Here is a 25,600-nt window from a genome sequence, read left to right on the forward strand (position 1 = left end):
TCCTAATGATGGTTCTTCAGAAACTTAATAATAAACTAGATAAAACTTTGACACATCTAATAACCACAAACCGAAGTTGAAAGGCAGAAAGGGGACAGAATAAAATAAAGAGAAGATTTTGTTTAATTATAAAATACTGTGCACAAATAAGCTAATCATCTGGGGGGGGAAGCTTAGTGGAATGAAGCATAGCCTAGGGGATAAGAGAACACTGTAAATCATAAAAATTAATGGAGTAAAAAGTATTCATAAGCTAATAACATGAGAAGAAATGGAGAAAGCCATCCAAGAACTCACTGAAACGGCCCCTCCATAGCTCTAGGACCTGATTACTTTACTGGTGAATTCTTTCAAAATGTCAAGGAATTGATACTTCTCAAGCTACAGAAAGTATTCGAAAGCACAGAAAAAGGTTAAACTTTACTCAAGTCCTTCCATGATGCAAGCTTAGCCACGATACCAAAACTTAACAAAGATAGCACCAGTCTTACATAAGAAGATAGAGGCAAGAATCCTACAGAAAATATCAAGAAATAGAATTCAATATCTGAAAAGACTGCTGTACCACCATCCTAAGAATGCAAAGATGATTTGTAGTTAAGAAATCTACCAGATTTTATCGCTTCTAAGTTGCACGTGTTCACCTTCTCTGAAGTCAGGATGCATCTTCCACTTGGTGGCATCTTAGATTTAAGTAGCATTTTTTTTCTTTCTCAGGGGTATACAAAATAATGCGTGTTTTACAATCGATGATGTCTTAAGGTCAGTGAAATACAGTAATTCAAAACCTCACACAAAAAGGTTAAATACAAAAGAAAAATCATCTCAATGGATGTTTAAAAGGCATTTGATAATATTCAAGACCTATTCCTGATTTTTAATCAGGGCTCTTCCTTAACATGACACAGGGCATCTATTTCTAAACAATAGCCACTTTTATAGTTAAATGTGAAACATCATAGGCATCCCTGTTAAAACCAGGAACAAATAAAGCACACACACTACCAAGACTATGGTCATTTGTTGCGGAGCTTTTGAGCACTCCACAAAGCCCTGAAACACACACACACACAAAAAAAAAAGAAGAAAGAAAAACTATAAATATCAGAGGGGGAGCCACCATTGTCACGTGCAGGAAAATGGGATTACAGGATTGGGAATGAGACAGTGTATCAGCTGTAAAGCTGTTTGAATTAAAAACTACAAACTATAGCACAGGGAACTATCCTCAATATCTCGTAATAACCTATAACGGAAAAGAATCTGAAAAAGAAAATTTATGTATATGTATAACTAATCACTTTGCTGTACACTTGAAACTAACACAACATTGTAAATTAACTATACCTCAATAAAAACAAATAAAAAAGTATACAACAAAGTGACCAGATATAAATATACAAAAGTAAGTACTATACCTATGTCCTAGCAGAGGAAATATCAGAATGATGATACATGTGGTGAAAATTTCAAAATGATATATAAATTCTCACAGTTTCAAATACCACCTGTACTCTAATGATCTTCACATGTACGTGTGTGTGTGTGTGTTTTTCTTGACCCAACCCCTCTCTTAAATTCCTGACATAAATCTCACTGTATACCTGCCATCTCCGCTTGAATATCTCATGGGCATCTTAAACTTTACATTTCCCAAATATCCTAATATCCCTCCCCACTGGCCAAAAAAAATCTCTTGCAGTTTTCCCCCAGTCTACCCCTCAGGTCCCTCCAGGCATCCAACTGTGGCACCCTTGACTCCTGTCTCTCAATACCCACCTCCAACCCACCAGCCAATGCTGTTGGCTTCACCTTCCAAATACAACCAGATGCTGACCACTTCCATCCACTCCCCCCAGTACCACCACACCGGTCAAAGTCACCATCACTCTTGTTTCTTTCTTTGTTTTAATTCAATTTCAGAGTTTATTTTATGGGAAACTGTACCACTATCTTACACCATACTGCCATATTAACTCGACATGGAATAAAGACTTGAATGTAAAACTTAAAACCACAAAACTCATGGAAGAAACATAAGGCAACGGTTCCTTCATATTGGTCTTGGCAATGATTTTTTTTTAATATGACAACAGAAGCACAAGCAACAAAAACAAAAATAAACAAGTGGGACTACACCAAACAAAAATGCTTCTGCACAGCAAAGGAAACTATCAACAAAAGGGCAAACTATTGAATGGGAGAAAATATTTGTAAATCATACATCTGACAAAAAGTTAATATCCAAAACATATGAAGAACTCATGCAACTAAATACCAAAAAACAAAGCAAAACAAAAAAACCTCCAAACAATTGGGTTAAAAACTGGGCACTCTTGTTTCTTATCCTGACACTCCCCTCACCCCCAATTTCTTTTGTATGCATCAGCCAGAGCGATCCCTCCAAAGCTAAAGTCACTCTGCCCCAGCCACTCTCACCTCCAAGCTTTGCAGTTATGCTTTCTCCTGCCTGGATATCTCCGCCACATCTTCCAGCTCCACATTTTCCACCACATCTTTAGAAACCCCCGCCCGCACCACTCTGTATAGAACAGCATCCCCCAATACCTCCCCACGGTAGACCACCCATCTGCCCTCCCCAGCTCTCTTTCTCCCGTGTCCAGAGAGGGCAGAGATTTTAGTTTGCTCGTGGCTGTATCTCCAGTGCCTGACCCAGAGTCCAAGTTTATAAATATTTCTCAAATGAATGAATGAATGGAAAGACAGGGACTTCCCTGGCGGTCCAGTGGTTAGGACTCTGTGCTTCCACTGCAGGGGGCACGGGTTTGATCCCTGGACTAAGATCCCGTATGCTGCGTGGCACGGCCCCCCCCCAAAAAAGGACATACCACAACGAAGGATGGGAAGACAAAATGTTTAAAACGGTGACAATTCTTCTGCAAAATAACGATGAGTTAAATGCAATTGCTATTAAAATATCTGGGAAGTTTTAGGAATGGGCATGAATGAGTTATCTGGAGAGCTAGGCAGTGGTGAACATTAAAAAAATTCCGTTAAAGGAGAGAAATGAAGGGGACACGTACTATGAGATGTTAAAGCATGTTATAAACCATTAATGGGATTTTCATCTCTAATCTTCGGGAAAGGACCAATTCCTCCCTCTAGCTTGCTCTCCCCCACTGGATGCCACCTCATTTCAAACCTTCCTTTTACAACCTGGAGAGAATAACCCACGTCAGCTGTTCCCAAACCTGGCAGAGCATCAGAAACCTCTTGGGGGAGTTTTTCACATATTTTGGGCTCTACCGTGGGAATTTTGGATTCAGTGGATCTACATTCAGAGATCTTATGAAGTCTCTAATAATCCACACTACAGAAAATGAAGCCAACTGGATAAACATTCATTCTCCTGTGGCAACAAAAACAAGGATAACCTAACAATTCATCTGTTGAGGAAATGGGCATGACACAACTGCTGTATAGAATATTCGGCAGCTGTAAAACGTAATTTTTAAAAAGGATGAAAGTGATCAGGATGGAAAGTTATCCAGACGATATTGTTGTGAAAACACCAAATGGCAGAATAATAATCTTGCTATAATTTCCTTTTTCGGGGGTTAAGAAATATATGTCATTTACTGTAGGACTCTATTTATATGAAGGCAAAACGAATCTATGCAACCAGAAATCAGAACTGGGATGAGGGAGTAAGTCAGACTGGAAAGGAAGATGAAGGCATTTTCTAGGATGATGGCAGGTTGGTTACACAAGCATATGGTTCGACACTTACTGACATGTGCATTTTATTGGAAATAATTATGCCTCTTTTTTTTTTTTTTTTTTTGGCTGTGCTGCGCGGCATGCAAGATCTCAATTTCCCCGACCAGGGATCTAACCCGTGCCCCCTGCAGTGGAAGCACAGAGTCTTAAACACTGGACCACAAAGGAAGTCCCAGGTATTCCTCCATTTTAAAAAAGCAGAGTATAAATTCAGGAAAATGTAAAAAAACAAAAAGTTTTAAAAAAGAAGAAAATGTAGTTAATATGGCTCATCCGAAATCCAAAAATTTTACACATACACACACGCACACGACACCACACGTAATGGACCCGTCAGTGCCTCACTTAGTTCCTCGTTGTTTCTCCTCCAGCTGCTGTGAGTGTTGGCTGCTAACTTGATGGTTTATGGTTTATATTTATGGTTGCCCCCTTTCTCCTAAGAAATGCCCTTTGCTAAGAGGAGCCACCTCTCTAGAGAGTTACCTAGAAGGTTACACTCACTGTCCACAACCAGCGATGGGAGATAATAGCCTCCCCACTGGCTCAGAGAAGGACTGGTACTATTCACACTCCAGAGCTCCCTGTGGGATCAGACTGAAGCCGGACCTCAGTTAAACCCATATAATACTTGCCTCACTCCCTCTCCTCCTTCCCAGCCTCCCTCACCCTTTACGGGTTCTACCCAAGAACACACTTCCTCAATAAATCCCTTGCACAAGAATCCTAGTTCAGTCTCAACTTCCAGGAAAAAAAATGCCTGCAAGGAAACGGGACAACCTTCTAAAAACATTCTGTTGAAGTATAATAAGCAAAGAGAAAATTGCACGTATCCTACAAGCATGATGAATCTCCGGAAGGTGAATCGTGTAACTGGCACCCAGAAGAAGCAGCAGATCATTATCAGCACCCCAAAATGTCCCCCCTCATGCTCCCTCATTTACCCCACCTCGAAGGGAACCTGTATCTGGATTTCTAATGTTGTAGATGAGTTTTGCTTTTATAGCAACTTTTACCAAGTCTATTTCTTTCCTTACCTCATACTCTGAGAAGGTTTGCATTTGTGACACATGGTTGTATTTTATGGTATGGGAGTGATGGGACTATTTTTTCCTCCCTGCTTTCCTATGTCTGGGGCCATAGAGTGGGAATTTCTGCCTCTTAGAAATGTCAGGGGACTTCCCTGGCGGTCCAGTGGTTAGGACTTCACCTTCCAATGCAGGGGGTGTGGGTTCTATCCCTGGTCGGGGACCTGGGATACCACATGCTTTTCGGCCAGGAAGCCAAGGCATAGAACAGAGGCAGTATTGTAACACATTCAATAAAGACTTTAAAAATGGTCCACATCAAAAAAAAAAAATCTTAAAAAACACGAAGAAATATCAGGGTGCTTCCCTGGGTGGTGCAGTGGCTGGGAATCTGTCTGCCAATGCAGAGGACATGGGTTCGAGCCCTGGTCCGGGAAGATCCCACATGCCGCAGAGCAACTAAGCCCATGCGCCACAACTACTGAGCCCGTGCACCACAACTACTGAACCTGCACTCTAGAGCCCATGTGCCACAACTACTGAAGCCTGCACGCCTAGAGCCCATGCTCCGGAACAAGAGAAGCAACCACAATGAGAAGCCCGCGCACCACAACGAAGAGTAGTCCTCGCTCGCCGCAACTAGAGAAAGCCCACGCACAGCAACGAAGACCCAATGCAGCCAAAAATAAAATAAGTAAAATAAATTAAAAAAAAAGAAATATTAGGAAAGTAACTCCTTTCCTCCCCTCCATTCCTTCACTCACTCCTCCCCACCTGAGGGGTGGAGGGACATAACTGAGTAGTGGGATGGGGAGAAGCCCTCACCCCTTATCCCCAGTCCTCTCTTGGGGGAGGATAAAGTCCCCAGACAGACAGGATACTTTAGTGGTTAAGAAAGGCACTGGATTCAAATCCCACCCCTACCACTTACAAGCTGGGTGCTCTGGGGAAAGTGTACTTGACCTCTCTGTGCCTTAGTTTCCCTGTCTGTAAAATACAATTGTAACGGATCCCACATCAAGAACTATTAAGAGAATCAAATAAATTGATTTAGCCCCATGGTGAGGGCTGTGGAGCCTGCCTCTTATTGATATTAAAGGTCTCTGGTCCCATATGGCCTGATCTTCTCTTTTTTATTTTTTGGAAGGGGGCCACCTATAGGAAGGAGGCTGAGTCCATGCAGAAAGGTCAGCTGGGTCAGGACCCACCGCCCACCCCTGCTGGGTCCCAGCCTGTGCTCCATCAATGTTGGTTGAATGAGCCATGACGGAGTGAATAAGTGAATGAATGAATGATGTCACAGAGGTCTCTGGGCACCTCCCCCACCCTAGCTTCATCTTAAAGGGAGGGAAACCATACTAACTACTTCACAGGGCTCATGAATTAATAATGAGAGCTAGTGAGTGTCGAGTTAATAACAAGAACCACCCAAGACATGGAAGCAACCTAAATGTCCATCAACAGAGGAATGGATAAAGAAGATGTGGTACATATACACAATGGAATATTACTCAGCCATAAAAAAGAATGAAATAATGCCATTTGCAGCAACATGGATGGACCTGGAGATGATCATACTAAGTGAAGTAAGTCAGGCAGAGAAAGACAAATACCATATGATATTGCTTTTATGTGGAATCTAAAAAAGTGATGAAAATAAACTTATTTGCAAAACAGAAATAGAGTCACAGATGTAGAAAACAAACTTATGGTTACCAAAGGGGAAAGGGGAGGGGAGGGATAAATTAGGAGTTGGGGATTAACATACACACTATACTGTATACAAAATAGATAACTAATAAAGACCTACTGTCTAGCACAGGGAACTCAATATTCTGTAATAACCTATATGGGGAAAGAATCTAAAAAAGAATGAAAATATGTACATGTATAACTGATTCACTCTGCTGTACACCTGAAACTAACACAACATTGTAAATCAACTCTACTCCAATAAAAAATTTTTTAAAAAAATGTAAAATAAAATAACAAGAACCACTTAGAATCATGTCAGTCCCATAATACGTGTGACATCAGTGCGTGTCTTACCTGGATCACTTCCAACCAGCTGGAGGTTCCTAACTGGTTTCTACACCTCTGCCTCTCCCTCTGCCTCATCCAATCTCCCTTCCTTCCTCAGAGGCCAACAGAGTGGTTTCTGTAGATCCCCAAATCCCCAGAGGCTCCCCACTGCCTACAAGATACACCTGGGGACTTCCCTGGCGGTCCAGTGGTTAAGACTGCGCTTCCACTGCAGGGAGTGAGGGTTCCATCCTGGTTGGGGAACTAAGATCCCACATGCTGCACGGCCAAATAAATAAATAAATAAAAATAAAAACACTTCTTTAAAATTAAAAAAAAAAAGATACACCCAACCTCCTTGGCGTGGAACTCAGCAGCGAGAGGGTCCTGTGAAACATTAGCTGGAACCTTCTCTGCCTTACAGTATCCACCCAACTCAGAGTGAAAGCCAATATTTTAGCATGGTTGACAATACCCTACATCATACACCCCCATCACCACCATGACCTCATATCCTACTATTCCTTTCCACTCTTCTCCAGCCAACCAACAGTCCCCAGCCCCGCTGTTCCTCACGCATTCCAGGCGCACTCCTACCTCAGGGCCTTTGCCCTTGCTGTACCCTCTCTGCCCAGAACCTCTCCCCACCAGATATATCTGCCAGTCTCACTCCCCACCTCCTTCAGGTCTGTACTCCAATAGCTCCCTCTCAGGGGTACTTCCTTGAAAATCTTCTTAAAATAGCAACCTTTACCCTCACCTCGTACGCCCATAACTCTGCTTAATTTTTCTCCATAGCACTTATTACCATCCAGCATGAAGTATAGGTTAGCTACTCATTTTGCCGATTGTCTGTCTACCTCGGTGACTGTGAACCCATGAAAAGAGGAGCCATCGCTCTCCCATTCACTGTTGCACCCTCATTGCCTTGAACACTGCCTGGCACATAGTAGGTGCGCAACAAATAGTTATGGACTGAATGAATGATCCCACTCATCCCAGTCCCTGCTATGCCCCTAACTCCAGTGTTTCCCCAAATGTGCCTTATTACATCATGCCTCCGTCTTTGCACATGCTGTTTCCTCCCCTGCTCTGCCTGGGAAATTACTCATCCCTAAAATCTCAGGTATGGTGTCTCTTGGGTATTCAAGAATAAACCTCCTGGCCCACAGAGTTACTTTCTTCTTCCATTGAGCTATCTCACGTGCAGCCAGCACTTATTTCTACACTATCATGGTTGGTTGTTCAGCTTGCCTCCCCCCACCTTGTGTCAATAAACCTTTTCCTGGCTTGAGCCAGTCCAAGTTGGATTTCTGATATACGATTGGCAGATGGGACCCTCATGTGTTGCCAAGAGTGGTTATGTGGTTTTTTTCCTAATGTATAAGATAAATACGTAAATAAAAGAACCACTGTTATTATTTCACATGTTGATGTCTTATGCCCCCCACAGAAAACACTAGGTATTTCAGTGAGAGGAATGTGCTTGATAACTCGTTTTGGTTTTACTTGCAGTACTTGGATTAAAACCCAGTAGGTAGTTAGTGGTTGGATGGATGGATGGATGGATGGATGGATGGATGGATGAGTAGGCATATGGGTGGATGAATAGTAGCCACATCCTTCCAACAGCCAACAGGTAGTAGACAGATGAATGCGTGGGTAGATAGATGAGTGGATCGATGGAGGGGTGAGTGGGTGGGCTGAATGGATGGAGTGGTTGCATATGGATGAATGGGGAGATGATTGGGTATATAGATAACTGGATATATGGATGGATGGAATGGGTGTGTGGATGAGTAGGTAAAAGAAAGGCTGGGTGGATGAATCAGAGGACAGATGAATGGATGGTGGATGTTCAGTGGGTAGATGGATGAATGGATAGGTAGAAGGGTGAGTAGTTGGGAGGGTCGATGGATGGATGAATAAGTCAATAGACAGATGACCTCACATGGATGGATGGATGGATGGATGGATGGGTATATGGGTGAGTAGACAGATGGATGCTTGGGTGAATAAATGAGAGGACAGATGAATGAATGGTTAATTTATGAAGGATTTATGAGTGAAGGGTTGGAGGGTACACATGAGTGGAGTTGCCCCCACCACCTGAGACCCTCCACTCCATGTCTGACTACCATGGAATATGTCCTGTTTCCCATGGGAGACCTCTTGGGGCTCACATCCCCAAACAGACTTTTGTGGGGCAGGGAAATCCCAAGCTGAGGAAGAGAGTGTGACAACCCACTGAGATCTGCAGAGTGGGGCATCATCAAAAGAGGAAGGAATCGCCAGCTTACCTGGGAGTCCTCTGACTCTTCGTCTTCCTCCACCGAGCTCCACTCCTGGGGATGCCCAGTCTCGGGAGAAGGTAGGTCTGGGTGAGGGGAGGAATGGAGGAGAAAGGAGTCATGAGTGAGTGACCAGGCCAGCTGGATGGGTTCTGCTTTCTTCCTGTCTGCCAACTCTCTTCTGCTGATATCCTAAATCACACACACACACACACACACACTCTGCCCATGTGGTTCAGGTGGGGTGGAGAGAAGGAGAGACCTGAATTCTGATCCCATTTCTGTCAGTAACTACCTGGGAGACTTAAAGCGAGTCACCTGATGTGATCCACCACCTGAGCCTCTATTCCCTCACCTGTCAAATGGGTACAATAGTTCCTTCTCTACAGGCCTCTGGCAAAAACTGAGTGAGAAAGCAGAAGAAAAAGCCATAGAGTTAAACCAGGAGGAACAAGGCTTCCCCAGGTTCCAGCCTCTGGTGAAGAAATCTCCCCATATTCGAACCTCAACATCCTTCTCACTCCTCAACTGGATAGAACTGGGGGTTGGACCAGAGACGGCCATTTTCCACTCTTTCTGCACCCAGGTCCTGCCGGGAGCCCCAAACCTCCTCCTCACTGCCAGAACTGACATTTCTATTTCCCACAACTTCTGTCCCAGATCTGCTCATCTCCTGTGGAAGGAAGGACCTTTCCTAGTAGAAGGTCCAGCCCCCATTCTCCTGTCGGGGTGCCTTTCAGGTGTCCCCATCTCAGCAAATGGCACCACTCTTCGCCAGATGTTTGGGCCAAAATCCCAGGGGTCACCCTTGATATCTCTTTGTTCCTCCCCTGTCCACTCCTGGACAGTTGCAGGAATCTCCCAACTGGCCTCCCAGCTTCTACTCTTGACCTCCTAATCCTACGGTTCATTCTCACACGCAGCTGGACGCAGAGTTTCTCAACCTGGGCACTGCTGGCATTTCAGGCTGCGAAATCCCTGTGGTGGGGGGGGTCTGTTCTGTGCACCGTAGGACACTAAGCAGCATTGCTGGCCTCCACCCACTAGATGGCAGCAGCATTTCCCCAGTTCTGATAATTCAAGATCTCTTATGTTGCCTGGGGAGGACAGTGGGGTGTAACATTGTCCCCAGTTGAGAACTACTGATTTAGAAGAATCTTTTGAAATACAAATGAGATCCTGTCTTCTCCTCTTCAGAACTTTCCAGTGCTCTCCCAATACTCAAGTAACACGCAAACTCCTTGCCAAGGTCGACAAGATGCCCCATCACTGGTCCCAGATGATCTCTATCATTTTTCCCTCCCATCTCCCTGCTCTGTTCCCCGTGGTCTCCTTGAACACAGCAAACTTGCTGCCAATGTGGGGTCCTTGCACGTGCAGCTCTGGCTGCCCTTGAAGCTGTTCCCCCATCCTTGGAACAACTGATCCTTCTTGTGCTTCTCCCACCTTCCCCAATCACACTGTCACACCCCACCAATCATCCTGTTTTACTGTCTCCATAGGTCTCGTCAGACATGACCTTTCTATTTTGTAACTTCTTTCTTTAGTGCCTGTTTTCTCCTCTAGAATTGGAGCTTGGGACTTCTCTGGTGGTCCAGTGGTTAAGAATCCACCTTCCAATGCAGGGGACGCAGGTTCGATCTCCGGTCAGGGAACTAAGATCCCACATGCCGCAGGGCAACTAAGCCCATGTGCCGCAACTACTGAGCCCCCATGCCACAACTAGAGAGAAGCCCGCATGCCACAGGAGAACCTGCACGCCACAATGAAAGATCGCGCATGATGCAACTAGGACCCAATGCAGCCAGAAATAAATAAATATTAAAATAAAAAAAGAATTGGAGCTCTACAAATCCATCTTGTTCACAGCAAGACCCTAACGCCTGGCACATAGTAGGTGCTTGTGATAGATTTTTGCCCCCAGTGGCCTCCAGCTTGTTCACTGCTCCCTTTGTCCACACCCTTGGGCTGCCCTCCCCACTCTGCCCCACTGATTCTGAGCTTGACCATATGGCTTATTTCGACCAATGGCCGGTGAAGAGCTGGGTTGCCAGTGGAGGCTAAAAAAGTGCTTGTGACCTGGGGTTTTCCCTTGCTTGCTGGTCCCAAGAACTCTGCAACCACCCCCGTGAGAATAAGCCTGGGCTAGCCTGCTGGAGGCACATGGCTTTATGTCAGCACCATCAAACCAGCTAGACACACCAGTAAAGCCATCTTAGATGAACAAGCTGCCCTTCAGCTCACTGCAGCTGCACTGCGGGAGCCGACACAGGCAAGGGCAACAGAACTGTCCCCTGAGGCCACATACATTGCCAACCCACAGAATTGTTAGCAGCTAAATGACTGTTGCTTTAAGCCACTCAGTTTGGGGCTGACTTGTTACACAGCAAAAGCTGACTGACACAAGGCTCCATAAAACTGTGTTGAAAGGAGCAAAGGAATGAAGTTGTGTCTTTCCCTAGGCTCTTCCATGACCTCCCCCCCTCCACAGTACCACTGCCCCTCACCTTTCTTGTCACTGTCACAGCCAGAGGCCCCAACCTCCACAGCCACGCAGTCCTTGGTGAGGGAAGCACGCTTCTCCCAGGCCCTGTCCTCCTGAGACAGCAGCCCCTGCATCTTCTCAGGCCTGAGACTGCATCTCTCCAGGAGGCTCAACTTTAAAGGCAGGCTTCTTCTCCTCTCCCCAGTCCAGGGTTCTGTTGGGTTTCCCAGGGAACAGGATTCAGAACCTGAGGACAGACAGACATTTAGTCACTCAACAAATAGTTACAGAGTGCCAGCCCTGTGTCAGGCATGATTCCTAGGTGCCAGAGATACAGCAGTGAGGGAAGCAAAGCTCCTTTCCCTCTTGGGGCTTACATTCTAGTGGGGGGAGAGAGACAGACAGCATGCCAAATGACAGCACGCACACACACACGCACACACATACACACATTCCACAACCCAAAGCATAGAGCTAGAAGTTTTTAGGAAAAGAGAGTTACCCCCATAATCCCTGTAGCTACAGAGAGAAGGATCCTACTCTTCCCTCCAGCCCCCTATAGCATGACTTTCTCCTCTGCTGTCATTAAGAAGAAGAAGGAGAAGGAGAAGGATTTGCCAAATAAGGGTTAAAAAATCCACACTGCACATCTTGCGGAATCTTAGTTTCCCAACCAGGAATTGGATCCAGGCCCCCGGGAGTGAAAGCACTGAGTCATTTCACTGAAGGACTCGAGTCGCTGAACTTCCAGTGAATTTCCCCCAAAAAACCACTAATTTTGTTAAACGATTATCACAGTCAGAAAGTTCATGACAGACCCTCAAATTTCAGCATGGCAAAACTCACGGATAAAGTTGATTATGCTTAAATTCCAGGTTTACAGGAAGTTTTTTGTTTTGGGGGGATCAGGACTAAATAGGATGACCCTGTTATATTTGGTTAATCTCAGGGTGTAAATTAATTTTTCTTCCCGGACTATGGCATGCCGTGAATGTGACAGTTTTGCTTCCACGTGTACTGCTTACCAAATAAGAAGTTAAAAATCCTAAAATCCAAACATTGACCATTGTATTTCAATGTCACAGATGTTAGCAATAAAAAAGTAAAAGTGCACCTTAACATCAATGAAATATGACATATCGATTTAATTATGACAACTTAGTCAATAACAACAGTGCGTATATCATAGTAAGAGGCTGATATGCATTTGACATTGTTATTATGGGATGGGTAATATTAGCCAAGATAAGGAAAGTCAGGCCAGTATCAATGTATTTGCAGATATGCACACACAAATTCCATTTCCTTCTGTAGGCACAGAGATGTATGTAAATGAAAAGTAAAAGCACACTCCCAGTGCACCCCAAATCCACAGCAGTCACTCACCTCTAGAGCAGAGACTGGGGTTGCTGAAGTGAGATCAGCAGGAAATCTTGATCTTTGACAGAGAAAATGTTTGTACTTGTTGACTGTCAAGAAAGAAAAATAAAATAATAAGTTTAAAAGAGAGATTTGGAGAAGGTAAGTTCCTCTCTGAGAGGTGAACTATGAATGGTCTTGCCCACCCTAATTCCCACTGTCTAGCACACAGCAGTCACCCTTCTGATCCCTATTAAACCAGATCACCTGGCTTATACAGCCAGTAAGTAGCAGAGTTGTGATTCAGACCTGAAACTCACAGGCTCTAAAACCTACTCCACCCCACAGACAGCCTACTTCAGAAGGCTTTTCAACACCACAAGAGACAGCCCTCCCCTTCCCAGCCTCACCCCAAAATAGGGTTTGTAAATTCCCCAGGGAGGGGGCTGGGGGATGGCGGTCAGTTCTCCACAAGAGTCCTCTCCTCCCAGAGAGGATCCTGGATCCATCCTTGGGCAGCCAACCTGTTTTTCTTTCCATCCCTGGGAGATAGTTGATTGCCATGGAAACCCACATCATCCTCCCAAAGATCCAGACCACCAGCGATGGGAAAGACAGTCCTACCTTTTGATTCCCTGGTTTGTTGGGCCTGATAGGATAAGATGAGGGCTGTGTGTGTGCATGTGTGTGTACAGTATCTCTTGAAGGTTTCTAAAGAAACTGATAATTGTGGTTACCAGAAGAGAATCCGGTGTTGGAAGATTAGGAGAACGTTGTTTATTGTCTTATATTCTCTGTCCCTTTTGAGTGTTGTATCAAATAAGCTCTTAAATAAATAATAAAGGCATAAGGTGGAAAAATATGTATGTTTTTAAAACATTAGGATAAAATGAATAAAGAATTGGGATACAATTTTGACATGAGGTGTACAGTGATTTAAAACTTCTTTATGGGACTTTCCTGGTGGTACAGTTGTTAAGAATCCGCCTGCCAATGCAGGGGACATGGGTTCGAGCCCTGGTCCGGGAAGATCCCACTTGTCGCAGAGCAACTAATAAGCCCGTGCACCACAACTACCGAGCCTGCACTCTAGAGCCCATGAACCACAACTACTGAGCCCGTGAGCCAATACTACTGAGACCGCGTGCCACAACTACTGAAGCCCGTGCGTCTAGAGCCCATGCTCCACAAGAGAAGCCAATGCAATGAGAAGCCCGCGCACCACAACGAAGAGTAGCCCCTGCTCGCTGCAACTAGAGAAAAGCTGACACACAGCAACTAAGACCCAATACAGCCAAAAATAAATGAATAAATAAAATATTAAATTACTTAAAAAAAAACCTTCTTTCTGAAATCAAAGTCATGTACCCACATACTTAAGAAAAATCAAATAGTTCTGAGTGGCAGATGCATGGGAGGTAATGGGGGAGGGATGGAGTGGGGGTTTGGGATCCGCAGATGCAAACTATTATACAGAGAATGGATAGACAACAAGGTCCTCCTGTAGAGCACAGGGAACTATATTCAATATCCTGGGATACACCATAATGGAAAAGAACATAAAAAGAATGCATACATATATATATCTGAATCACTTTGCCGTACAGCAGAAGCTAACAAAACACTGTAAATCAACTATATGTCAATAAAAAAAATACATGGGAGGTAAGTTGTCTTATTCTCTATACTGTCCCATAGGCTTGTAGGATTTCATCATTACTTTTTGAAGGGCAACAGGCGGGTCCCAGTTTCAGGTGAGGTACAGTAAGTACACTCTGCCCTGTCTCACTGAGGTGTTTCAATAAATTAGCAGCCTGTAAAGAAGTAGGAGTCAGTCTGAGAATTTTAATCACCAACATCTGGCACACTTTGGGTGATACGTAGGACAGGACAAGGCAGCAGGGTCAGAGGCCTTCAGTCAGCAGCAATTTACCAACTTTCAGAGAAGCATCTCAATAGATTAACAACCTGTACAGAAGTAGTAGCGTTTCTTCTATCGATACTTCTCTCTCTGTCTCTCTCTCTCTATATATATAAGGCCGTATAGTTATATAGTTATATAGACATAAGTATATATACTTTATATATAGTTACATAGTTATATATGTACAGTATATATATGCACTGTGTATATAATGTATATATATACTTTTTAAAAACATAAATAAGAATACACAAGATACACTGTGGTCAATTGTTCATTTGTTTTCTCATTTAATACTGTAACCAGAGCTCCTTCCATATCAGTATATTCAAGTCTTCCTCACCATTTCTTACCCAGACAAATCCTAAGCTACTTAGCCAACTTTCTAAGGACAGATTCTTGGGTGCTGCCTATATTTCCTGTCTTCTGAGCAAGGTTCCAGTGAACCTTGGGTGAGAGGAGGCTACCCTTCCTCCAGATATGCATACAGCGGTCTTTGCTAACTGTGGCTCTGCTCAGATATCCCCTCCTCAGAGAGGCCTCCCCGACTGCCCAAGCTGAAGTAGGCTTCCCCTTCACCCTCCACCTAATTACCTCTGATCACGCTCAGAATTTAGTGCTCGTGGCTCCATATGACAAAGGGCTTTGGTTTGCTCACTGCTGGATTCCCAGCCCCTAGAACAGTGCCTGGCACAGAGGAGCTGCTCAGATACTCGCTGAATGAGTGACTCTCCACTCACCCTGAAGCCTCTTGTCTCTTGAGATGCCTGATTATCAGAAGATGCAGAGGTACTCCATATTCACATACTTAAAACCGCCTCTCCTCCACCACTAAGGATGAAAGAAAGGAAAAAACCTCAGGCTCCTTGACCTAATTCTCTCCTCTCCCTTTCCACACACTTCTGCTCACACCAACCTCCCTGTGATACATTGAATTCAGCAGTGAAAAACGGCAACTTCACACCTGCCTCTCTCTGTAAAGCAGGTGGTCACATAAATAAACACCCACATTCCCTGTAGGCAGCTCTTTAAAGAAACTTCGGCAAAAGGAAAATTCCCTCTATGAATTTTCATGCATTGGAGAATATTGGTTGGGTAAATGAGTATCTATGATGAAGGAAATGGAAAATCTATGGAGCCTCCTAGGGTGATGATGCCGGTGGAGGTGAGTGGGTGGGGAGATGGATGGATTTAATTCCCTCCTAATATTTCTCCCTGGTCGTGGGAGACCAATAAACCCCAGGGAAATTTGTTCTGATAATAGGCATGGAGCATGGTTGCACTTGAACCTCACATCAACCTTAGGAAGTGATAATGAGATTATTATAATGATAATTATGACACATAATAGAACACTTCTGTGCCAAGAACTGTTCTAATCGCTTCACTGTATTACTTCATTTGCTCTTCATTACAACACTATAAGGTAGATACTATCCTTATCCCCATTGTACAGATGAGGCAACTGAGGTGCAGAGAAATTAAGTCACTTTCCCAACATTCCTTAACAGGGGAACAACAAAGCCAGAATCTGAATGCAGCAGTCCACCCCGGAAGCTATAACCTGATGCTGTCATTTGCACCTCGTTGGTCAGAACCTAGTTACCTGGCCACATCCAGCTACAAGCGAGACTGGGAAATGCAGCTAAAACTTAGGGGTTCTGGCACAATAGAAGTAGAGACACGTTTTGCGGGACAGTGAGCAGTCGCTACCAGCTCACCCCTAACCTTGGCTTTCTTTCATGTAGTTAAGATCCAAAAACTAGGGAATGCACAGCCCAGCCACCCCACATAAATGGGCCAGGCAGTAATTAAGACAGACATTCTTATACATTGGCAGGGGGAGTGCCAGTAGGGAAATCATTCTGGGAAGGTGTATTGGTATCGCTAACTGATGCTATCTCCAGGTAGATAATGTCTCCGACTCCCAGCTGGTGTCAGAGAACTGCTTGGTGGTTTTGGGAAAAACACACACACATTGGAACTGGTGTCAGAATCAGAAGGTCTAACCTCCAAAATCCTACAGCATCACTTCTGCCATATCGTATTGGTCAAAGCAACCCACAAAGATGGCACATGTTCAGGGAATGGGAAAACAGAGTCCAGCTCCTGAGAGCAGAAGCTGCAAAAAATCATGGCCATTTTTAATATCGAAAATGAGAATACATTTATTTATTTATATACTTGTACGCTTGTTTTTTGGCTGCACCACCTGGCTTGTGGGATCTTAGTTCCTGGTCTTAGTTCCCTGACCAGGAATAGAACCCAGGACCCTGGCAGTGGAAGCGCAGAATCCTAACCACTGGACCGCCAGGGGATTCCCAGAGAAAATTTTTAATGGAAAAAGGAAATGGGGGGAAAAGAGGAGCAATAAAAAAAAAATTTTTTTTAAAGCTTATGGGAAGAGGTAGCGTGAGGGCCCCAGTCCTAGGACCACACACATGCCCTGGGACGGTGGTCGCAGCTTCAGGGCAGGCAGATTCTGCTCTGCCTCCTCCATCTCTGCAAGCTTCAGGACCTTCTAGCGCAGATCCAAATAAAGACAAAACGCAACCACGTTCTACTCCCATCTTGCTGACCCTGTCCTGTGGCCTTTCCCAAATATATTATACCTAAGCCTCTCCTCCTGCAGCTAAATGACATGATATGTGTATCAAGAGTTTCAGGGAGAGCACAGTACACACTCAAATGATAACAGTAGTAAGACTTGTTATACCCAGTGAGAGGCAACGTCTCATGACTATGAGAAGATTCAAATGGTTAATCCACGTCAAGTCCTTAGGACAATCCCTGGCACTTAAAAAAGACCCCCAAAGTGCTGTTGCTATTGTGGTTGCTGTGGGTATTTTAAGAGGCCCCATCAAACTGTTACAAAACACGAGCTTAGTATATGTCACGAAAACAGCTAAGGCTTTAGAACTGCAACGTCCAACGCAGTAGCCAGTAGCCATAGCAACTATGAAAACTTTAATTTATCAAATTATGTACAACTAAGAATTCAGTTCCATGGCCACATGCCAAGTGCTCAAGAGCCACACGTGGTCAGTGGCCACCATACTGAACATCGCGGACACAGAACTTCCGCATCTGTGCATAAAGTTGGGTAGGACAGCGCTGTTTTGCGGGCCCCAGTTCCTTTTGAAAGGACTTTATGCTAATTAACTCACGTCATCCACACAACAATCCCATCCATAGTGCAGGTTTAGTGACTGCAACCTCTTTACAGACGAGGAAACGGAGGCTCAGAACATTAGGACACGGGTCCAAAGACACAGAGCTGGGATTTGAACCGGGCAGACCTGTCTCCCAACCAGTCCTAATCAATTCTTGTTGTTTTTTTCAGTATTGTTGAAGCAATACCTTTCTTCCCTTCTTCATTCCTGCATCTTCCTCCCCTCCCCGCTCTCCTTCCCAACCCCCTCCCTTCCTTCTTTTCTTCCCTCTCCTTCCTTTCCCCCCTCCCCTCCCTCTCCTCTCAAGCCCCTCCCCTCCTGCCCCTCTTTTGGTCTTCCCTCCTCCCCATTTCTCCCTCCTAATCCTCCTCCCCTTCTCCCAGTAGGAGTACCACTCTCCTCCCCGCCCCTCTCCATCTCCCCCGCCACCCTCCACCCCTCCCCTAACTCCTCCTCCTTCCTTCCTTTTCCCCCTCCCCTCCCACTCTCTCCAAGCCCCTCTCCATCTCCCCGCTCCCCACTAATCCCTCTTCTTCTCCCACCTCTCAGTCCCCGCCCACTCCGATCGGCGCGCGGAGGAGTCTGGGAACGCGGGGTGGGTGTGGCCTCACGCGGCGCGGGGGCGGGGCGGGAGCAGCCGAGCCGCGCAGGCGCAGACCGCGCTCTCGCTGGCCACATTGCGGTCAGAACCCCACAGCGGTCCCGCCGGGTTTTCGTCGACGGGGAGGACCATGCACCCTGGATCGCGGGAGGGACCCCGGAGGGGGCTCTGAATCCCTGCCCCGCCCCTGCGTGCCTCAGTTTCCCCGCCTGGACAGTGGGTGCGAGGACCCCACCTGTAGCTGAGGTGCTCCGCGGGGCTCCATCCGCCGGATCTGCTCCGTTCTCGCTACTGTTTAGGTAATAGTAACGGCCCCGCCGCCGCTGGCAGTCACGGAACGTTGATTTCCTCAGTGCCGGGCGTTGAGCTGAGTGCTCAGTGCTTAGTCAGTTAAGCTGAGTGCTTAGCTGAATACTCACTCCGCGCCCCGCAGAGGGTGCCCCGCTCCAGCAGTGCCAGCGTCGCCCGCCCGGAGGTCGTCAGAGATGCAGATTCTCGGGGCCCCTCTCCCGGGAAGACCGACCCAGATTCCCTGGGTGTGTCCCCCGGGGCCGTGGCCTCCTAAGCTTTCCCGGTGATGCTGATGCTGATGCAGTGAGAGAGACGCCCTTTCAGCTCGTTAAACCCTTGCAGTAGCCTGATCCGGTACGCACTGTGACTTCCCCATAACTGAGGCACCGAAAAGACTCCCCACCCCACCCCCTCGCACCATCACCACCAGGGGGTTATTAAGTGCGACTTAATAACCACACTTAGGAAGCTCCGTGTCCGGCACCATTCTAGGGGTCTTTATCTGTATTGACTCACTTAATTCTCACAACCCTATAAAGTAGGGGTATTATGTCCCTCACCTTACACAGGAGGAAACAGAGGTTAAGTGACCTGCCCAGGAACACACAACTAGGATGTGGCAGAGCCGAGACTGGAAGCCAGGCAGTCTGGATCCAGAGTCTGGTCTCTGTCAGAACAGTGTTCTCCAGGGTGGGGCGTCTGCCAGGCCATGCAGTGGGGTGCAGCCAGAGAATGTTAGAGCTTGTGTTCCTGGGTCGTTTCAGTCCGAACATATAGTGATTCAACTTTACTCCTTAATTCAAAGATCCGTTTTTTTTCATAGTGTAATATCTCCGAAATTTGGATGTGTCTTACCACTGACGGTATATTGTGGTTTATTTGGCAGATTCTTTTTTTTCCTTAGTGAGATAAAATCATGTTTTCTTTCAACCTATGGTCTCTTGGAGTAAATGAAATACGGTTTTTACTAGAGTACATGTATATACATATATACGGTATTTGGCGTAGTTACGTGTATTAATGTAATTATGGTATTTCATGTGAGCATGTACTAATAGACCTTAATATATACATGTATGTACAGCATTTAGTATATCTTTATATATACACCTTATTTACAGGGAATATGGTATTTAGAGTTTATTTACCTTATATATATGTATATATGGTATTTGTTCTGTGTAAATAGTTTATATGCCAATGTATATGGTATTCAGAACTGTAGTATATATATAATCAGTTTACATATATCTTACACACGTGCCTATGTATTTAGTGTGCATGATTACACATTACACATTTATACAGGTATAAATGGTATTTAGTACCATAGCACACAGATATAAGATCACATATATTTTATATACATATATATGTGGCATTTAGTGTGTGGTTGAACCACATATACATGTATATGTGATATTTTGTGCATATATCTTATACACATGTCATGTATATCAGTTTCTATATATCTTATATGCATGTACATATGGTATTTAGTGTGTGGTTACATCTCATATGCACATAGATACGGTATTTAGAATGTGTGTGCACCTTATGTACTCAAATGTAGATATATCATTTTATTGTGTTTCGCAGATACTGCGTTTTTTTACAAATTGAAGGCTTGTGGCAACCCTGCATTGATCAAGTCTATTGGTGCCATTTTTCCAACAGCATTTGCTGACTTCTTGTCTCTGTGTCACATTTTGGCAATTCTGGAAATACTTCAAACTTTTAAAAATTATTTGTTACGGTGATCTGTGATCAGTGATCTTTGGTGTTACTATTGCAAAAAAACTACCACTCACTGAGGCTCAGATGATGGTCAGCATTATTTAGCAATAAAGGATTTTTAAATTAAGATACGTACATTTTTTTTAGACATCATGCTACTGCACACTTAACAGATTACAGTATAATATAGACATAACTTTATATGCCCTGGGAAACCAAAAAATTTGTGTGACTCTCCTTATTGCGATATTTGCCTTATTGTGGTGGTTGGGAACCTAACCCACAATATCTTCAAGGTATGTTTGCACCTGACCATGCATACTCATGGCAGCATTACAACAGCCAAAATGTGAAAACAACCCTGATGTCCATTAGCAGAGAATGGATAACAAAATGTGGTATGTTCACACAATGGAACATTTTTCAGCCATGAAAAGGAATGAGGCCCTGATACATGCTACTACATGGGTGAACCTCAAATACACCCAGCTCAGTGAAACAAGCCAGACACAAAGGGCCACGTAGTGTAGGATTCCTTGTGTATGAAATGTCCAGAACAGGCAAATCCATGGAAACAGAAAGCAGATTGGTGGTTGCCAGGACCTGCGGTGAGGAGGGAATGGGGAGGGACTGCTTCATGGGTGCAAGGTTTCCCTTTGGAGGTGATGAAAATGTTTTGGAACTAGATAGCGGTAATGGTTACACAACATTATGAATGTGCTAAATGCCACTGAATTGTACACTTTAAAATGGGTAAAATGTTAAATTTTATGCGTATTTGAGCATAATAAAAAAGGAGGGGGTGGGGGGTGGCTAGTTGTGAGCCAAATCCTTTGTAGGGTACTGGAATAAAACATAATAAAGGGAAGCCCAGTTTAGTAGGAAGAATGTTGAATATATAGATGGCGATAATAAAATAACAACAACAATAAAACATATATCCCTTACCACATGGCAAGCACTGTTCATAACGAGTTACTTACACTAACTTGTTGAAATGTCATAATGACCCCATGAGATGGGGACCTTATGCCCATTTTCTAGATGAGGAAACTGAGGCACAGAGAGGTTGAGTAACCTGCCCAAAGCTACACAGCAGGTAAGTGGCAGAGCCAGAACTGAAACCCAGGTATTTGGCTCCTGCAGCCTCACAGTTCACCAGCCCAGGCAACAGGTGTCAAAGGAGAGTGGCAGTCAAGGCCTGGGTCAGCGCCTAGGTGAGAGGCCCTGGTTCTCTCCAGAGCCCCACGAGCTGGGTCAGGGATGGTGGCCAGAGGAAGCTGATGCAGTACGGAGCAGTCAAGGGCGTGATGAACACTCTGCAGCTGGGACTGATTTCTCTGTCCCTGGGCCTTTGTTCCTGGGGGCTTTTTCATCTGGTAGCAGAGCCGGACCCCAAGTGTAAGCTGGGGCCTGGGGCAGTGGTGGGGGCTCAGCCGCTTGGCCCTAAGGGTGGATCTCAGGTCCAGGTCCTGATGGGGGTGTGTAGGCAGAGTGGCCCTGGGTCTGAACCCACCTGGGAGAGACATCCCCACTCCCTACTTCCCCAGCCACCACACTGTGGCGGTGTCTGGGTAGCGTGAGCCCATGGGGGGGGTGTGCTGTGTCTCTGTGTGTTTCTCTGGATGAGAAGAGCTGTGTGTGTGTGTGTGTGTGTGTGTGTGTGTGTGTGTGTGAATCCAGGGGGCAGGGCTAGGCCTGGTCTCTCACTGTCCCCCCTCTCTTTCTCTCCCTCCACCACAGTTCCATCAGCCCCCAGACCCCACCACCCATCCCCTGGTCACTGTGGGCAGTGGAGGGATGGCTGCCCAGCTGCTGGCTGACAAGGCCCTGGTGAGTAGTGTCAGCTCCTTGCCCTCCTCCTCGTGGGTGGCTCAGGTTGGGCCGCCAGAGTCAAATGAGGCCCTGCTGGAGCCCCCCTCCGGGGCCTGTGCCCTGTCACCTGGGGCAGGGTGGCCACGAATACAACTTTATGCCCAGTCCCACAAGTCCTCATAGAGAATCATCAAACTTTGGGATGGCCTTGGGGACCGCCACACAGCCCTGAAGCCCCAAACCAAATCGAGTCCCAGCCCTAATAATGATGTCATCCTAATGACAGCTGACATTTCTTGAGCACCTACTGTGTGCCAGTGCCATTCTGTGCTGGGGGAGGGGGATATTCCCTGGGAGGACCCACTGAGGCCAGGGCCTTGCCCCACCTCCCTGGCTCCTCCAGCCCTGCCGGCCTGGTTGAACCAGACATCTTTGCTGTCACAGGAGTTGGTGACATTCAAAGATGTGGCCGTGAACTTCACACAGGAGGAGTGGCAGCAGCTGGAGCCGGCTCAGAGGGGCCTGTACAAGGATGTGATGCTTGAGAACTTCCAGAACTTGAGCTCCCTGGGTAAAACGGGGGGTTCTGGGGAGGGCCCTATTCCTAGTTCATAGGTGGCCCCTTCTCGCTGTGTCCTCACAAGGAGGAAGGGGTGAGAGAGATCTCACTAATCCCATTTGTGAGTACTCTGCCTTTATGACCTAATCACCTCCCAACCACCTAATGCCATCACCTGGGGATTAGGATTTCCACATATGAATTTGCAGGGGGGGCACATATATTCTGTCCATTGCACACACACACTAGACCTCATTCTAGAGCCCTTGGCAAGTACTTGAGGAGGCTTCTCTTTGCTTTCCCAGCCCCCAGCCCTCACCCCTTCCAGCTCTGGGAGTAGGTGACATGGCTGACATTCGTGTTTTCCGTTTCTTTCAGAAATGGAGACTGGAGAGGAATGGCCCAGTGGAAGCTGTCCCTGCAGGAGTATCCCCTGAGCTGGACCTGGAAGATCTGGGAGGTGGCTGCCCCTGGGGCTGTGCATCAGGAGAGGCCGGGACAGCTTCAGGAAGGGCCCCTTCAGAGCATCAGCCAGGAGACCCCCAGCCAGGAATTCCAGGAGGGAGGGGACCCCACAAGTGCGGCCCGCGGAATCCCAACTGGGAGAGCCCCTGCTGTCACTGAGAAGCCCTGTGTGCCAGGAGTGCGGGGAGGCCTCTGCACACTGCACCGAGCTGGCGCAGCACCAGCGCGTGCACGCCCTGGACAAACCCTTTGCGTGGGGCGAGTGTGGGAGACGCTTCCTCAGGAAAGCCACGCTCACGGTGCACCGGCGCGTCCACACCGGCGAGAAGCCGTTCACGTGCGCCGAGGGCGGCAAGGCCTTCTGCCAGCTTGCCAACCTCACAGTGCACCGGCGCATCCACATGGGCGAGCGGCCCTACCGGTGTGCCGAGTGCGGCTGCGCCTTCGTGCAGAACAAGCAGCTGCTTGGGCACCGGCGCACACACACCGGCGAGTGGCCCTACAAGTCCTGTGAGTGCGGCAAGGCCTTCACCCTCATCACCAACCTGGTGGACCATCAGCGCATCCACACCAGGGAGAAGCCCTTCGTGTGTGACCTGTGCGGTAAGCGCTTCACCAAGCGCTCCTCCCTCCTCGGGCACCAGTGGGCCGCCAGAGGCGACAGGCCCCACCCGTGCAGGGTGTGCGGGAAGGCCTTGTGCAAGAAATCCGAGCGGGTCAACAACCACCGCACGCACACGGGCGAGCGGCCGTTCAAGTGCTACGAGTGCGGCAAGGCCTTCAGCCAGAAGGCGCAGCTCGTGGTGTACCGGCGCAACCACACGGGCGAGAAGCCTTTCCACTGCAAAGCCTGAGGGAGATCCTACAGCCAGAAGGGCTACCTCACCGTGCACTGGCGGACCCATACCGGAGAGAGACCCTTTGAGTGCACGGAGTGTGGCAAGACCTTCAGCCAGAAGGCGCACCTCTCCATTCACCTAAAGATCCACACGGGCGAGAAGCCCTTACCGCTGCGGCGAATGCGGGAGAAGCTTCCGGAAGGTGTCCTTCCTGCTCTAGCATCAGGCCATCCACAGTGACGAGAGGCCCTTCCACTGTGGCGTGTGCAGCAAGGCCTTCGTGCGGAAGTCCGCCCTGGTCCAGCACGGCCGAATCCACACAGGGGAGAAGCCCTACCAGTGCGGGCAGTGTGGGAAAGACTTCCGGCACCAGCCCACGCTGACGGCGCACCGGAGGATCCCCACCGGGGAGTGGCCCTATGAGTGCAAGGTGTGTGGCAAGGCCTTCAGGCGCATCGGGAACCTCACCTGCCACCAGAAGACACACGCTGCTGCGGGGGTGCCCGCCAGGGAGCCCAGCCTTCTGCCCACTCTCCCAGATAACCTGTCACAGGTCAGGCCTGAGATGGCGGCCAAGTTTCAGCCTCCTCCCGTCATCACTTTAGAATTAACTCAGGGACGTCAAGAGATGCCCTTGGGGCTTGTGACACATTCCTGAGAATTCCCTCAGGACAGGCGACAGCTGCCGTACTTCAGCAGTGTGCGACCTGTGCAACCACACAGGGCCTGGCCCACGCTCGGTCTCACGCTCTGCAGTCACCATTTTGAAATGCTTAATAACCTCTGGACAGAAGGCCCCATATTTTCATGTTGCACCAGACTCCAAAAATTATCCCCGTTACCAGGGGAGAGATTAGATCAGGCAGGGGTTGGCAAACCGCAGCCCGGGGGCCAGACCTGCTTTCACATGGCCCCCAAGGTAAGAATGGCTTTCACACTGTAAAATAAAGTGAAGGGTTGTAAAATAAAGCAAAAAGAATATGACACAGAGAGAGCTTTTGTGGCTTGCAAAGAATACATAGTCTCTGGCCTTTTGCAGAAAAGGTTGGCCAACCCCTGCCATCAACCAACAGTTATTTGTGGAATTCCACACCCTTCCTCAGCACAGGCTGGCAAAACCCGTTTGGTCTCATGGTCCCTCTTGGTGGTTCCCTCGGGTGGGCTCCTGGGACTAAGTGGAGGAGACTGGCCGGCTCCGTTCTTTCATTTCCCTCTAGGCCTTTTTAAATATTTATTTATTTATTTTTGGCTGCATTGGGTCTTTGTTGCTGCA

At 46.9% G+C, this 25,600-nt stretch overlaps 3 protein-coding genes across 9 annotated transcripts in view; 1 reads left to right on the forward strand and 2 right to left on the reverse strand.

The window, feature by feature from the left end:
• Positions 1 to 942: 942 nt before the first annotated feature.
• SMIM17 (small integral membrane protein 17) lies at positions 943 to 12,214 on the reverse strand. Its single transcript, XM_029236457.1, has 4 exons — positions 12,208 to 12,214; positions 11,587 to 11,811; positions 9,089 to 9,165; positions 943 to 1,053 (listed from the first exon to the last, which is right to left on the reverse strand). The coding sequence occupies exons 1-4, from the start codon at positions 12,212 to 12,214 to the stop codon at positions 943 to 945; spliced, it is 420 nt and encodes a 139-aa protein (XP_029092290.1).
• The window catches only part of ZNF71 (zinc finger protein 71), a 42,141-nt gene continuing 28,164 nt past the window's right edge, over positions 11,624 to 25,600 (reverse strand). For all 5 annotated transcript variants that reach the window (XR_003790776.1, XR_003790775.1, XR_003790772.1 and 2 more), the window contains 2 exons: positions 12,951 to 13,033; positions 11,624 to 11,811 (listed from right to left, as the gene is read on the reverse strand). The gene's annotated coding sequence lies outside the window, so the exon portion shown is untranslated. The remainder of the gene's footprint in view (positions 11,812 to 12,950; positions 13,034 to 25,600) is intronic.
• On the forward strand, positions 22,348 to 25,533 carry LOC114884131 (zinc finger protein 248-like). 3 transcript variants are annotated; one of them, XM_029202825.1, is made up of 3 exons: positions 22,376 to 22,482; positions 22,909 to 23,035; positions 23,402 to 25,533. In XM_029202825.1, exon 3 carries the CDS (start codon positions 23,890 to 23,892, stop codon positions 24,340 to 24,342), a length of 453 nt encoding a protein of 150 aa, XP_029058658.1. In that variant the 5' UTR covers positions 22,376 to 22,482; positions 22,909 to 23,035; positions 23,402 to 23,889; the 3' UTR covers positions 24,343 to 25,533. The 3 variants fall into 3 exon arrangements, with proteins under 3 accessions (XP_029058677.1, XP_029058658.1, XP_029058668.1); XM_029202844.1 differs by lacking the exon at positions 22,909 to 23,035 and having other exon boundaries at positions 22,348 to 22,482; XM_029202835.1 differs by having other exon boundaries at positions 22,382 to 22,482; positions 22,909 to 25,533.

The sequence above is a fragment of the Monodon monoceros genome, unplaced genomic scaffold (genome assembly GCF_005190385.1).
Source record: "Monodon monoceros isolate NGI ecotype Baffin Bay Population unplaced genomic scaffold, NGI_Narwhal_1 Super_Scaffold_10, whole genome shotgun sequence".
NCBI lineage: Eukaryota > Metazoa > Chordata > Mammalia > Artiodactyla > Monodontidae > Monodon > Monodon monoceros.

Bases quoted from the DNA above. Each gene is read 5' to 3' on its own strand.
- SMIM17 (XM_029236457.1), bottom strand. The intron at 9,166-11,586 runs GTGAGGGGCAGT...CCCCTCACCCAG, and splicing joins CTGTGACAGTGACAAGAAAG to ACCTACCTTCTCCCGAGACT. The intron at 1,054-9,088 runs GTAAGCTGGCGA...TGTGTGTTTCAG, and splicing joins AAGAGTCAGAGGACTCCCAG to GGCTTTGTGGAGTGCTCAAA.
- LOC114884131 (XM_029202844.1), top strand. From the start codon at position 23,890: ATGGGCGAGCGGCCCTACCGGTGTGCCGAGTGCGGCTGCGCCTTCGTG.